Below are 12107 nucleotides of genomic sequence, written 5' to 3'. Positions count from 1 at the left end.
GACCTGGTGTTTTGGAACGAGGTAATTCAGGGAGTCAGACTGAAACAACACAGGGAAGCAAGGCTAACCAGAGTGAGGTAATACCAAACACAGTTTTTCAAAAAATGAACTTTTAAAGTTCCAGTTAAAGACAAAATCAGACGGATTTTGCAGTTCATCAGTTTTAGAATTACTGATTCAGGCACTGGGCATATTCACAGAGCCAACACCACTTTGCTTCTCCCTTCAATCACAGTCTTTGTGTTTTGCTCATGAAAATGAACTCTCTATATTTATTTTTAAGAAGATAAAGTGAAATTTGACACCAAGAGCAAATTTTAAGTTGTGCAACTGCAGAATCTCAGTCTAAAATTGTAGGTTCTGCAGCAATTAAGTTTTTATTAACGCATGGAAATTTAACCTCATGTATAAATGTGAATATTTGAAGTTATACAATCTCTTTTATCCATCTACAGCTTGATAACATGCTTAATATTATAGTGCTTTATTGTTGTAGTTGATTGGCCACACTAATTAACTCCTCTAACTTTGATCACAGAAGTGTCTTACTCCCACCTGAAAAACTCTGCTGAGCAAAGCTGCCAGTGACAGGACTTTGGTTATAAATATCCATCACAAAGAACTGCAGCAATAACATATTCTAGTGTTTTTTTGGCAGGATATACAACAATGTTCAAATGTTTGCTTCTCCAGCTTAATATAACATTGCATTGCACATCAATTTTTTGTAATACACTTAAATTTTACAATTTCACCTTATAATTTGAATAGTGTACATAAAGAGGAAAATGTAATCAAAATAACAGTGGTTTAGCAAGTAGAATCAGATTTAAAAAAGCAAATTCTTGTAATTCTTTAAGGTATGTGCACTGACTGTATTCTGTCAGGATTTTCCATCAGAAATTATGTAAAAAGTACTGAAAAATCTGGATATTGCCAAAAAATATATTCAAAGAAATTGTTAGATGTATTTTCTAGTGATGTTTTTGTGCTTAAAAACTTGAAAATCAGAAGCTTTGTATTTTACATGTTTTGTAAAAATGAGAAAAGGTCAGTGATACGCCACTGAACAGTACCACCAGTTTTTAAAGGACTGCACTGTGGTATCTTACCTCTTTTCTTAAGGGATCTATTAATGCAATAATAAAAGGAAAATTCTTAATCATTTCCACATACATGGCAACCATTTCATCAGGACTTTTGAATGTTCCAGTGAGTATTTCGTATTTTCCTTTATCCTAGGAAGCAAAGTAAAAAGCATGAAGGAGAAGGAATTAGGACCCTGAAAAGCAGAGTGTACCCATCTCTGTGAAGGCAGGGGCTGTGTGTGCTTCAGTCAGGAGGCATTCACTCATCTGCCCCACCCTGTGTCTGAGTTACAGAAAACTCTGCCTAAAGTGACACCGTGGGTTCCAGTGGGCTCATGGCAAAGGCTCTGAACAATGCCACTGCCAAAGGAAGAGATCTATTTCTGCATTTTCTAGGCAATGCTGCCAGTTTGACACAATTGCAGCATGAAGTTAGCAATATTTGACATTTTTATTGAATCTCGTATGGAAAAAAATCTCATTTTTTTCTCTTTAAAAAAAAAAGGGATTTTTTTCTCCTCATTTTCATGAAGAAAATATGGCTGGGGCAAGGAGTGCACTCTCAGTGACCAAAACCAAGATACTCCTTCTTTCCCCTTTAAAAAAAAAATAGACTCATTTAAAACCAGTCTCATCATTCTGGGAAGCACAAACTGCAGCCTGGGAGGAATTTTAAGGGCACGCTGTAAAACTGTGCCAGGATTTCCACTGCTTTAGCGGCTCTGACATTTCAATAACAGAAAGTTACAGAATTACTGGTAATTCAATGGTTAAGATTTTGCACATTCTGGTATAGGACACAGATGTCACAGCCAGGAGAGCAACTGCTTTCACAAAAGATATTGGTATTGGAAGCTTTGGCACTACAGAACATCCCAACACACAAAAGCTCATGAGGGACTAAATGGAATTGGAAGTTCCTTTTTCTGCTTAGAAAAAAAAACCTGATTGATCTTGGAATAAGGGGCAAGAACTGTAAAACTTGGTCAGGAGATAGGTTTTTGTCAAATAAAAACATTAAAAAACTGGTATTAAAACATAATGTTGATGCACAATGAGATGGCCACTAATGTGTATATAAACACACCATAGTAAAAATACAAGCAAATGTTAGGATAGTTTGAAGAAAACAAGAGATGTAGCTTAATATAATGGAAAAACAAGCAGATTCAGGCAGAATTTATAAATGCAGAGATAATTATTTCTGTTTGCTTGATTGCTACCTTAAAAAAATCAGTTAGGAGCTTGTAGGTGAGTCTGGAACATAATAATAATAATGTTAACTAACAGTTACATTTATTTTAAAACCCAAGAAAATCGAAATTGAAAAATAACTTACATAATCCATTAATTCATGAGCAGCACAATTTATTGCTAAGTACAGGTCTGTTCCCAGCTCCAGACCTAAATTGTTGCAAGCTGCTTGCAGTTGGAGTAGCACTTGTTCTAGACTATCATATCCTGTTATCAGGCAGCCTAAGTGTGATATTCTTTTTAAGGATGATGGCTGAAAGCAAAACAAAAATAATAATTTTATTTACACACATAGGTATTATACATATTTATGGGCTTTTTTTCATTGTCATTTCAGTCTGCATGTAGTCATCAAATTATAGATTTGTTCTCACAAATCTCCTTAGTGGCTTTAAGGACAATTCTCTAGGAAAGAGGGATTATCAAGTGCTAATGAGTAGAGAGCAATAGTCCTTGGAAATATGTCTAGTGCAGATCTCGGTCTTGTGTGGCTAGCACTGGTTTAAAAAATTATATTAAAGGCACTCTTAACAAGTGCTGGGTTGCCATAAATGCTCTGGTGCTATGAACCAATCCTTTTCCACAAAAACATGTCCTCCACTTTTAAATAGCTTTTACTCATTAATTCTCAACTACAACATTGATATTGACTCTGGAGAGTGCTCAAGAAACCTCAAGAATCTCCCAAGAGTTCTAGAAGGAACAAATTTCATAGAGGGGAAATACCTCCAGCCCAGCTGCACACACTTGTCTGCTTCAGGGACAGTATTGCTGGACATCAGCCACATTTGCAAGTATTGAGCAAATATTTGATGTATTTCCTTCTGTTGTCAGTTTTTCTGTAGGTTTTCCAAACACTGATTTTTAACTTTAAAGTCTGGGAAATTTTGGATTATAAAGATGCAGCAATAGACAGCAAAATATGCTGCAGTCTTCCTGCACTTCAGATGGAGGTTAAATCTGCAGTTTCATGTGGTTTTCAAGATGCCCATATGCTGTGCCTTGTTACATTCTATTAAAAGCATTGTTTTTCTGTATAAAAACATTTTTCTCTGTCTAGTTTTCACTTCCTTAACCTAAATAAGTTCTTTTTCACTGCCTAGTTTGTAATTTCTCCTTTTTTCCCCTCACAAAAAAGTTCCAACTAACATGGTGCCTTTATCAGTTTTAAATTCAGTTTCACTACTGTCTCCTTTAGTTTTCTCCTACTGAAATAAATGGATTTTTTTCAGAGAATCTAATGCATTTTTTCCTTGTGTACATCTTACAAAAATATTCTACCTTATAATTGCTGTACATATTGTGGTACTGATATGGAAACTACCCACCAGGAAAACATTGGCCAGCACCTTCATGATAATGAGTTTTTTGTTGTTTTAGCAACAATAAAATAGGAAAGCTTTTGCTGATCCTTTCTTTTTATATTCCCAGCAATAATGACTCTCAGCTGATAATATTTAAATCATCTCAGGATGAAGAGCAAAACCTGCATGGCATTTCCATCCCACTATTTGGAAAACTCATCAACAAACTACCAGTTTTGAAGGGATAAAAAAGATCATTTGAGCCATATAAAATAATGTCCTGTGCAATATTGTGAATGCTTCCCTTTAGCTACTGGTTTGTATCTGCCATTATCTATAACCTCAGACTGGACCTGGGAACTGAATGCAGCAGGATAAAGAGGGGAGTGATGCCCCCAGGGTTGGGAAACAGCACAATCCACAAATCTTACAGGTAACAGTTTTATGGTCTACACAATCAAAAGTTCTCTGCTGGTGCCACAGGCCTGCAAAATGCTCATTTGGATAAATTACCAGGATTTCCATCTGAGAAAAATTATCAGATCCCAGAAATTTCTCCCTATTTCCTCTCTGCCCCCGAAGGGAAGGTATAGTCAGAAGAATTTAAATTTTTATGTAAAATATGAGCATTTGGAATATACAAGTCTTGCCTTGACCTTTCCAAAATGGTGATGTAGATTAATGCTTCCTTTCTTAAGAACATTTTAAGTTCCCTGCTGCTGTTAATACCTTGTTGAAGGCTTAGAGATAAAATCTCTTTTCTTACCTGAGGTTTTTGCCCTTTTCCTTTCCTACTGTCTGCTCGTGAAGCAGGCTGTTGGGAGTGAAAGAAGATAGAAATCAATTCCAAAGGGAAGGGAAGGGAAAGGAAAGGAAAGGAAAGGAAACGAAACGAAAGGAAAGGAAAGGAAAGGAAACGAAACGAAAGGAAAGGAAAGGAAAGGAAACGAAACGAAAGGAAAGGAAAGGAAAGGAAACGAAACGAAAGGAAAGGAAAGGAAAGGAAACGAAACGAAAGGAAAGGAAAGGAAAGGAAAGGACAAGGGTAGTAAAAGATGAAATGAAGTACATCTCACTGTAAGAATACATTTTTTATTGTACCGTTTTGCCTGGAGACTCCATCTTTCTTGTCATTTCTTTCTGAATTTCCTGAACTATTTCTATGCCCTGAAATTAAACAACAGTAATCTTCAAAAGAAAGTTATATTAATTCATTTTAGCAGCTTAAATCAGAAGAGAGACAACACTCGTTCTAAATGCAAATTTTAATATAAAGTCTTCAAAAAAGTTCAAACCATTACAGACTCCTTAACACAATCTCTCCATCCACAAAATGTCAAGTCCAACAATAAAGGGTTAGTAGCAGTGGAATGAGCAGGAATATTTGATTATGGGATGTCAAGGAAAGCACTCTCCTCCCCAAAAGCAGCCCTTCAGATATCTAACAAGTAAAAAACATCTGGGTCTGCACCTATATCTGAGAAGTGGGAAGGTGATAATCCCTGCTCCCAATTGTGGCTCTGCCTAAGACTTCCTAAACTGACAAGATTGAGTGCATTTACCTTCAGAATACTTCCAAGGAGCAGGGGAAAAGAAAAAAAAATCACTATGTTGATTTTAAACATTGGGGGATGCTCCAATTAAAGGAATGCATTGTTTTTAACGCAAGGCTCTTTTTCCTTTTCAGCTGAGCTAGTAAATGTTGAGTGTGAACTTCATAAAGGACATTTCAGATTTCCTCAAACGGTGCCAGTACAGGAATACTGAAGGGGGCAGAAGTCAGTCACAGCTGGCACCAACACAGGACAAACAGCTTTGAGTTCTGCACTGCAGCAAACACCTTGCTGCTCTGCCATGGGCAGTGGGCAGCATCCTGGCTTTGAATGGGGCAGAATCAGGGACCTTGTTAACAGCTCTGGGGGACAATCCAGAAAAGTTAAAGGAAAAGCAAAAAGAAAGAGAATCAAGCTCAGCTATTTGTTCAGGTCAGCAGCACACAAAGTAGAAATCACAGCCCTAATGGAGGCATCTTGTGCAGATACATTCTTTATTGCAACCCATAGCTAAACAAAAAGAGAGAGGGCTGATCCCATCTGTCTCACTCATCTTTCTTGCTCTTTGTATTCCCTTCTAGTGTCACAATTTCATTTTAAAGCAACTTATTCCCAAATATTTCCTGCTTTCCTGTGAATTTGTTATGGGTTTTGTTGTTTTGTATGCTATATCAAATAACTGGTAATATTTATAATCTACTAATGCAAAATCGATTATTGTGTAACACAATTCCTTGACATCTTCTTCAATGCACTGATTTTTTCCTCTATACAAACATCCATTTTTAACTCAAATCTTCATGGTTCTTTTAAATCATCTTTTTACCTACTTTAATGTTATTAGTGTTAGAATTCTGCACTAACATTTGTTAAAACTTTGGACAAACATCCATTTTTAACTTAAATCTTCATGGTTCTTCTTTTAAATCATCTTTTTACTTAATTTAATGTTATTAGTGTTAGAATTCTGCACTAACATCTGGTAAAACTTTGACTTTCTAAGCTAACAAAAACTGAAAAATATAGTTTGTAAGGACTATATTGAAAAGACCTATATGCTTATGTACATATGTAGTTATTATGATGTCTATAGAATACATTTACTTAAAAAAAGGAAACAGTACCTGCTGGAGTGATAACTCAACTGGTGGTATAAGCATAACTTCTTTGACTAATTTCAGTTTTGTAGGTGAATTTTTTTCACAGTACAACACAGTAACCATTGGGAGTGGTAGAGTAATTTCTTTAGGTGTCTCCTGTAATTGGGAGTGCCGGGTGAAAATAAAAATGTAAAAATCAGAACAATTTCTTATATATTTGAGTTGTGGTACAGGATTCAAACACGGGCAATGGTGTTAAGGGTGTGTTCTATGAGGCAAATTTAATAACACTGTCACAACTGCAATAATTATGATAACAGGGATGAAATAAACCAAATGACCAAAGCCCCATGTACCTTGTGTTTCAGCAGTGCAGTATGTAAGTACAATGGGACACGGCTGATGGTGGCCCCAGCCTTTGCTATGGCAAGTGATGTTCCCCCAATGGCCAAGCTGCCACACAGCACTGGCTCAGCAGGCTCTGCAGGTGAGATGGGAGTACCTTCTGACACCTTCTTTCCTACAACACAGAGAGTAGTAGCTAAACATTTTCTTGGTGCTAAATATATGCTTGTGGATCAGAGTTATGTGAGTAAATATTCACTGTGTACTCAATGCACTAAAAAACAGTAATTTATTTTTTAAAAACTTAATTTTGTCAGCTGTTTTATATGGAACGACCTTACAAGTAAGAAGACTACCTGTCCTCACTCTGGTTTCAAATGCATTTCAAGTCTGTTTCTTTTGGAGATCTTTCAGCCACTTAAATATGTATTTTTATTTATCTGTGTTTGAATCTAATAACATTATACCATTTTTCAGGTTCCTTTCAAAAGTATTGTTTTCAATCTTCTTTATTGTGTTCCTTAAATGCTCAGATTTTGCATTAAAATTGCAGATTACATTATAACCTGATTGGGAGTACAAGCATTTGATTTCATCTAGTAATGACTGTGAGAAAAACTTCAGGCCTATTACAATTGGAATTCCCAAAGAGAAAACAGGTCTTTTAAATATTACACATTAAATTTTCGTAAGAATTTATTTCCCTTTCAGATACAATAACTTTGTCCAAAATGCTTTAAACCAAGCAGTTCCCATTATGTTTTATTTATTTACTGCCTACAGTGCTTACATGAACACTTAGAGGGAGCATCTGCTGGAGCTGCAATAAGCAATCTGAATCCCAAGAATCATTGCATTGGGAACTGTTTGATATTGGCTCCAAATAGTCATGTACTAAGTCTGACAATAATATTACAGCCAATGCCACAATTAGTGAAAACACATAATAGATGTATCAGCAGAAGCTTGACTCAAATATCAAATACACCATGATGATATCTGGATGGACCTGACAACTGCAGAAGTTAAATTTCAGGTGAAAGGTGAGCTTACTGTGCACACATCCAACATATGAAGTGGGAGGTTTTTTACTGACAGTATATGATACTTGCAAGTAAACGGATAAGAAATAATAATTTGCCAAAATTTTCTGCCCTTCCAACAAATGACAACAACCCTTTTTTGTCTGAGTTTAATGTATAGATGGACATAACATGGTGGTTTTTTCTTTGGGTTGTTTCATTTTGGCTGTGTATTTTTACCTTGTTTTTCTAGTCTCACATAATTTTTTCCTTTTTCCTCTAGTAGGATGTTTGCTTATTTCCTTTTACTCTATACTACCCTTCATTCCTGTCTCACCCTCTTCTCTCTTTCTCTTTTGCTTTTCTCTGTATTTCCTCCTTTTCTCAGTGTTAGAAGGAAACTTTCCTTCCTCTTTCAATTGTTTTCAGCTTCTATCTTAATTCTATTTCCTTTTTACTACTCAGTTCTGTGATTTCCTTTTCTTTCCTTATCATTTTCATTCTTCATTTGCATCCTCCTCCATTCTTATTCCTCACTCTGAAGAATAATAACCTCCTGTCTAAACCAACAGTAAAACAAAGGCAGAAACTGTTCAACTAATGCATGTGAATGATGAGGAAACTGTATTTTCCCCTCCCTCATTTTACTGCAGAAACTGCTGTGATCAAAAAGGTCAGGAGAGAGTAACCAAACCCTTTGAACATGAGACAGGGTGTCTTTTAGGAACTTTTTCAATATCTGTATTGCAGAAAATATTAAAATTAAATAAAGCACAACCTGGTTTTCGTCCCTTTTTTTGCTTAGGTGTCGCGGCTGAACGGCATGAAGCAGGGGAAGTAGTGACTTTTGCTGATTCTTCTTCCTCTCTTATTTCTTTTTCTTGCCTTTCAATTTCCTTTTTTTCTTCTACCTTGTTTGCAAAGTATTCACTGAGGGAGGATGCATAAAAATTACTGGGTCAAAATTTTGTTAGACATGCGACATATAGACAGATGTGATGCAGGGCAAAGAACATGCTAGGAAGAAAAGTGCTTGTATTTGAGCTACTGCCATAGATTCCTTGTGTGAAGCTGGAGAAGTCCATAAATTTATTATATCATTCTTTTTTGGTAGTCATCTGCAGCACTGATTAAACAAAAAAGGACCACAAGGATTGCAAACCTTAGGACAAGCTTTGTAAATCACTCTGGTTTGAAAGTCAGCTCTGAGCAGACAGTCTGAGCATGAAGGATTTATTTCCTTTGCATGGGTAGTAACAGATCCTGTCATAACTTCATGACATCCATCAGCCTGGCCTAGGTTAAGACAGTGAGGTGAAATGAATTTCAATTACATGCATGAAGTGAAATCTTCACCCATGGGTCACAGAAAGCCAATTCAGGCAAACTGAGTATGTGAGATACATAAAGTAGTGTAAACAGTGCATTAAAATCTTATTTTGACTCACTTACCAACTGAGTCCTTATTCCCTTTACCAAGGTTTTCCCAAATGCATGTGGAAGGCAATTAGGTCTGCTTGCTACAGCCTGTGTTCAGTGTTGGAGCCCAAAACAGCATGCTTTTTATATCATAATTATGAAAAGCAGGCAATAATGTAGTGAAATGAGTCTGAGACAAACCTTATATTCTAAAAATATTTTTTTAAAAGTAGAAAACATTGAATATTCTACATGTCTTTTATTGCAATATAAATTAATAGTGAATATTTCAATTATTCAAATGTAATAATTTTCATCATATGCAAGACCTACCCAAGGATCTTATCAGCCTGACACTGGTCAGTAGGATCCAAGTCCCTTAACATTGTGTTCAGTGAGTCACTGACCCATTCCACAGCAGTATAAACAGAGTCATTTCTTTCTCTCTCATCAGCTTCAATTGTTTCAGGTAAAGCATTTTCAGGTATTTGAGAATGAGTAGCCATCACACTGGAACAAATCCTCTGGAAATAAAAAACAAAAAACACAACAAAAAAACAAACCCACCAAAACAATGTAAAAGGGTTAAAACACTGATTAATTTCTAACTTGGAAATGTCCTTTGAAAGACTAAGAGGTATGTCCTTACCAACTCTACAAGTACATATTACCAAGTCTATTTGCTCCATTTGTCTTTTCTCATCCAGCACCTTCTTTATAGGCTCTTATACTTTGTTAATTGCAGACATTATTCAAGCTTTTTGACCTAAAATTATAACTGTACATAGGCAAAACCCCTCTGACAGATCTGCCTTATGCTATCAGAATACAATGGAGTTATTTTAAGGACCATACAGCCATTAGGACACTTTTTATTGCAGATGTTGGTAGCCTGTTGTACCATGATTCATCAGCATTCATGCTTAATGCCATCCCTCATGATCAATTACTTTTGTCTTACTTAGATAATTCAAACCTATCTTTCTGTACTGATGAACAACAAATGATATTAAGAAAATTCACTTAAAGGAAGACATAATTTACAAATTTCCCACAGTTGCCTCCATTAACAGCATTAACTTTATATCCTGTGAATATCTATGAGGTTACATGTAATTCAAGAATTAAGTGAACCAGAGTTCAAGCGAGGGAAAGTAGAAATAATTACTCCACAATAGCTAGAGCTGCAAAGACATAGTTTGAATATTTCAGGTTGGGGAAGAGATGAGCCATCAATTCTGCACTGCAGGTGCTAAATGGGTATGTTTGACTCTACTGTCACCCACATCAACCTATTAGCTCAGTGTAAAAGAAGTGCCTATATCCATACTGTTTTTCAGCTGTATTTTTCTGAAAGTGTCACACAAAGAAAAATATAAAGATCTGAAAATTAAAGAAAACGGTGAAATAAAAGTGAACATATCAGGTTAGTATGGGGTGTAAGGAAAACTTACATGATCATTAAGATAGAAAAAATAATTAATATACAGAGATACACCATCAGGTCTCACTCACAAAATATTGTCTAATTCCTGGAAAATAAGCTTTCATAGCTGCTGCCACTCTCTAACTTTTCACTACACTTTTTTTTCAGAGTTACAACACTCAACTGGGATTTATGTCTTGACATAAAGATGGAAAATAAAACATACGTTGGGATGTGAGAAGAATAGTACCTCTCTCAGATATTGTCCTAGTAAAATAAATAAAACAAGAAGAAACAGCTCATACCTTCTCATAGTTTTTAACTGTACAATATATTTCCACTTCTAATGTTGGCTCACCAACTCCATCAATAACTTTTCTTCCAACTAATTTGCATATTACTGGAGCTTTTGAAAATTTAGAAAAGTAGTTAGCCTTAAATGAAAGAGAAAGAACCCAATTAAAAGTCAATTTCCAGGCAAAGAGGCTTTTATTCCATGAAATACCTTAGAATCAAATCCACCACTAAACAAATCCATGACGGGTCTCTTCCAACCCAGTATATTCTATTATTCCATGATTTATATGTTCCAGCAAGCTTTGAGCCCTGTGAGAAAGTGGAAACCATGACTTCTGCTAGGCAGAGTCCTCATTCTTCTTCCAACATGGTCCTTATTGGGCCTGATGAACTATCATAACTCAATACATTTTGAGTCTGTGCTCATAGTTAATAAACACTAATGTTGTTTAGAAAAAGGATTATGTTTTCACCTGAGGTTTCTACATATTTCGTAACTAGTTTCATTATTTAATCCAGTACTGGAGAAGCACCAAACCATGGGTTATCAAGTGGGAAAAGTACGAAACACTTAGGGCTACGAAGAAGAGGAACATGCCAACTATCAAGCAAAGCAAGGAAAGGTGTTACCAGTTCCAGTCCCTTCCACTGATGATGGAGATAGGAAACAGAGTAAGATGGAATGAAATATTTCCATCCCACAGCCACTCTGCCATCAAAGACTATACTAGAAATCTTTTTTTCCGAGAGCTGCTCACTATTCTAGTATCAGCAATTCCAGTATTGCCACTAATTGAAGTTTCATTATGACTACTGTCAAAAGTATTTTGCCAAGTGGGAACAGATAAAATTGGTCTGATTTTTGACCCTTCTGTGGGGGCCCATTTGCCTTTCACGAGCAGCTGCAGCATGAACAGCACCCAGTCTCTTATCGCCGCTGGCCCGGCAGCCATCCCTGCTGAGCAGCAGCTTTGTTAGGGACAAATATTAGTCCATCTGTGGACTACTTTTTGTGTCGAGACAAGCAAGCAGCAGAGGACAAGAATCCCGGCTGCTGCGGACATGTGCCGGCACAGCCCCCAGCTGCCACGGGCCACAAACACAGAACCATGGCAATGCTTGCCCGGGCCAGGGGACAAAACACCGAATTGCCACCACAGAGACGCCGAGCTCCTCGCTGCACGCCCTGGCTGAAGGCAAGGGCCGGGAGGGGACACGGGCACGGCAAAGGCACGGGCACAGCGGGCACAGCGGGCACCCACACGGCCCCTCCGAGAGGCCGCCCTGCTCCCGCCCCGC

The 12107-nt window shown here is 36.9% G+C and overlaps 1 protein-coding gene across 1 annotated transcript in view; it reads right to left on the bottom strand.

Annotated features, from left to right (window-relative positions):
* ENO4 (enolase 4) overlaps positions 1-12107 on the bottom strand; it is a 58430-nt gene that overhangs the window by 5724 nt on the left and 40599 nt on the right. The window contains 9 exon segments of the mRNA XM_014310191.2: positions 1113-1238; positions 2428-2595; positions 4413-4460; positions 4748-4813; positions 6324-6455; positions 6656-6819; positions 8445-8596; positions 9419-9609; positions 10817-10945. Of these exon segments, the coding sequence (XP_014165666.2) occupies positions 1113-1238; positions 2428-2595; positions 4413-4460; positions 4748-4813; positions 6324-6455; positions 6656-6819; positions 8445-8596; positions 9419-9609; positions 10817-10945 (1176 nt within the window).

Source organism: Geospiza fortis, unplaced genomic scaffold, assembly GCF_000277835.1.
Source record: "Geospiza fortis unplaced genomic scaffold, GeoFor_1.0 scaffold1303, whole genome shotgun sequence".
NCBI classification, from domain to species: Eukaryota; Metazoa; Chordata; class Aves; order Passeriformes; family Thraupidae; genus Geospiza; species Geospiza fortis.
The sequence above is the reverse complement of the archived record's forward strand: the minus strand, read 5'-3'. Positions and strand labels throughout refer to the sequence as shown.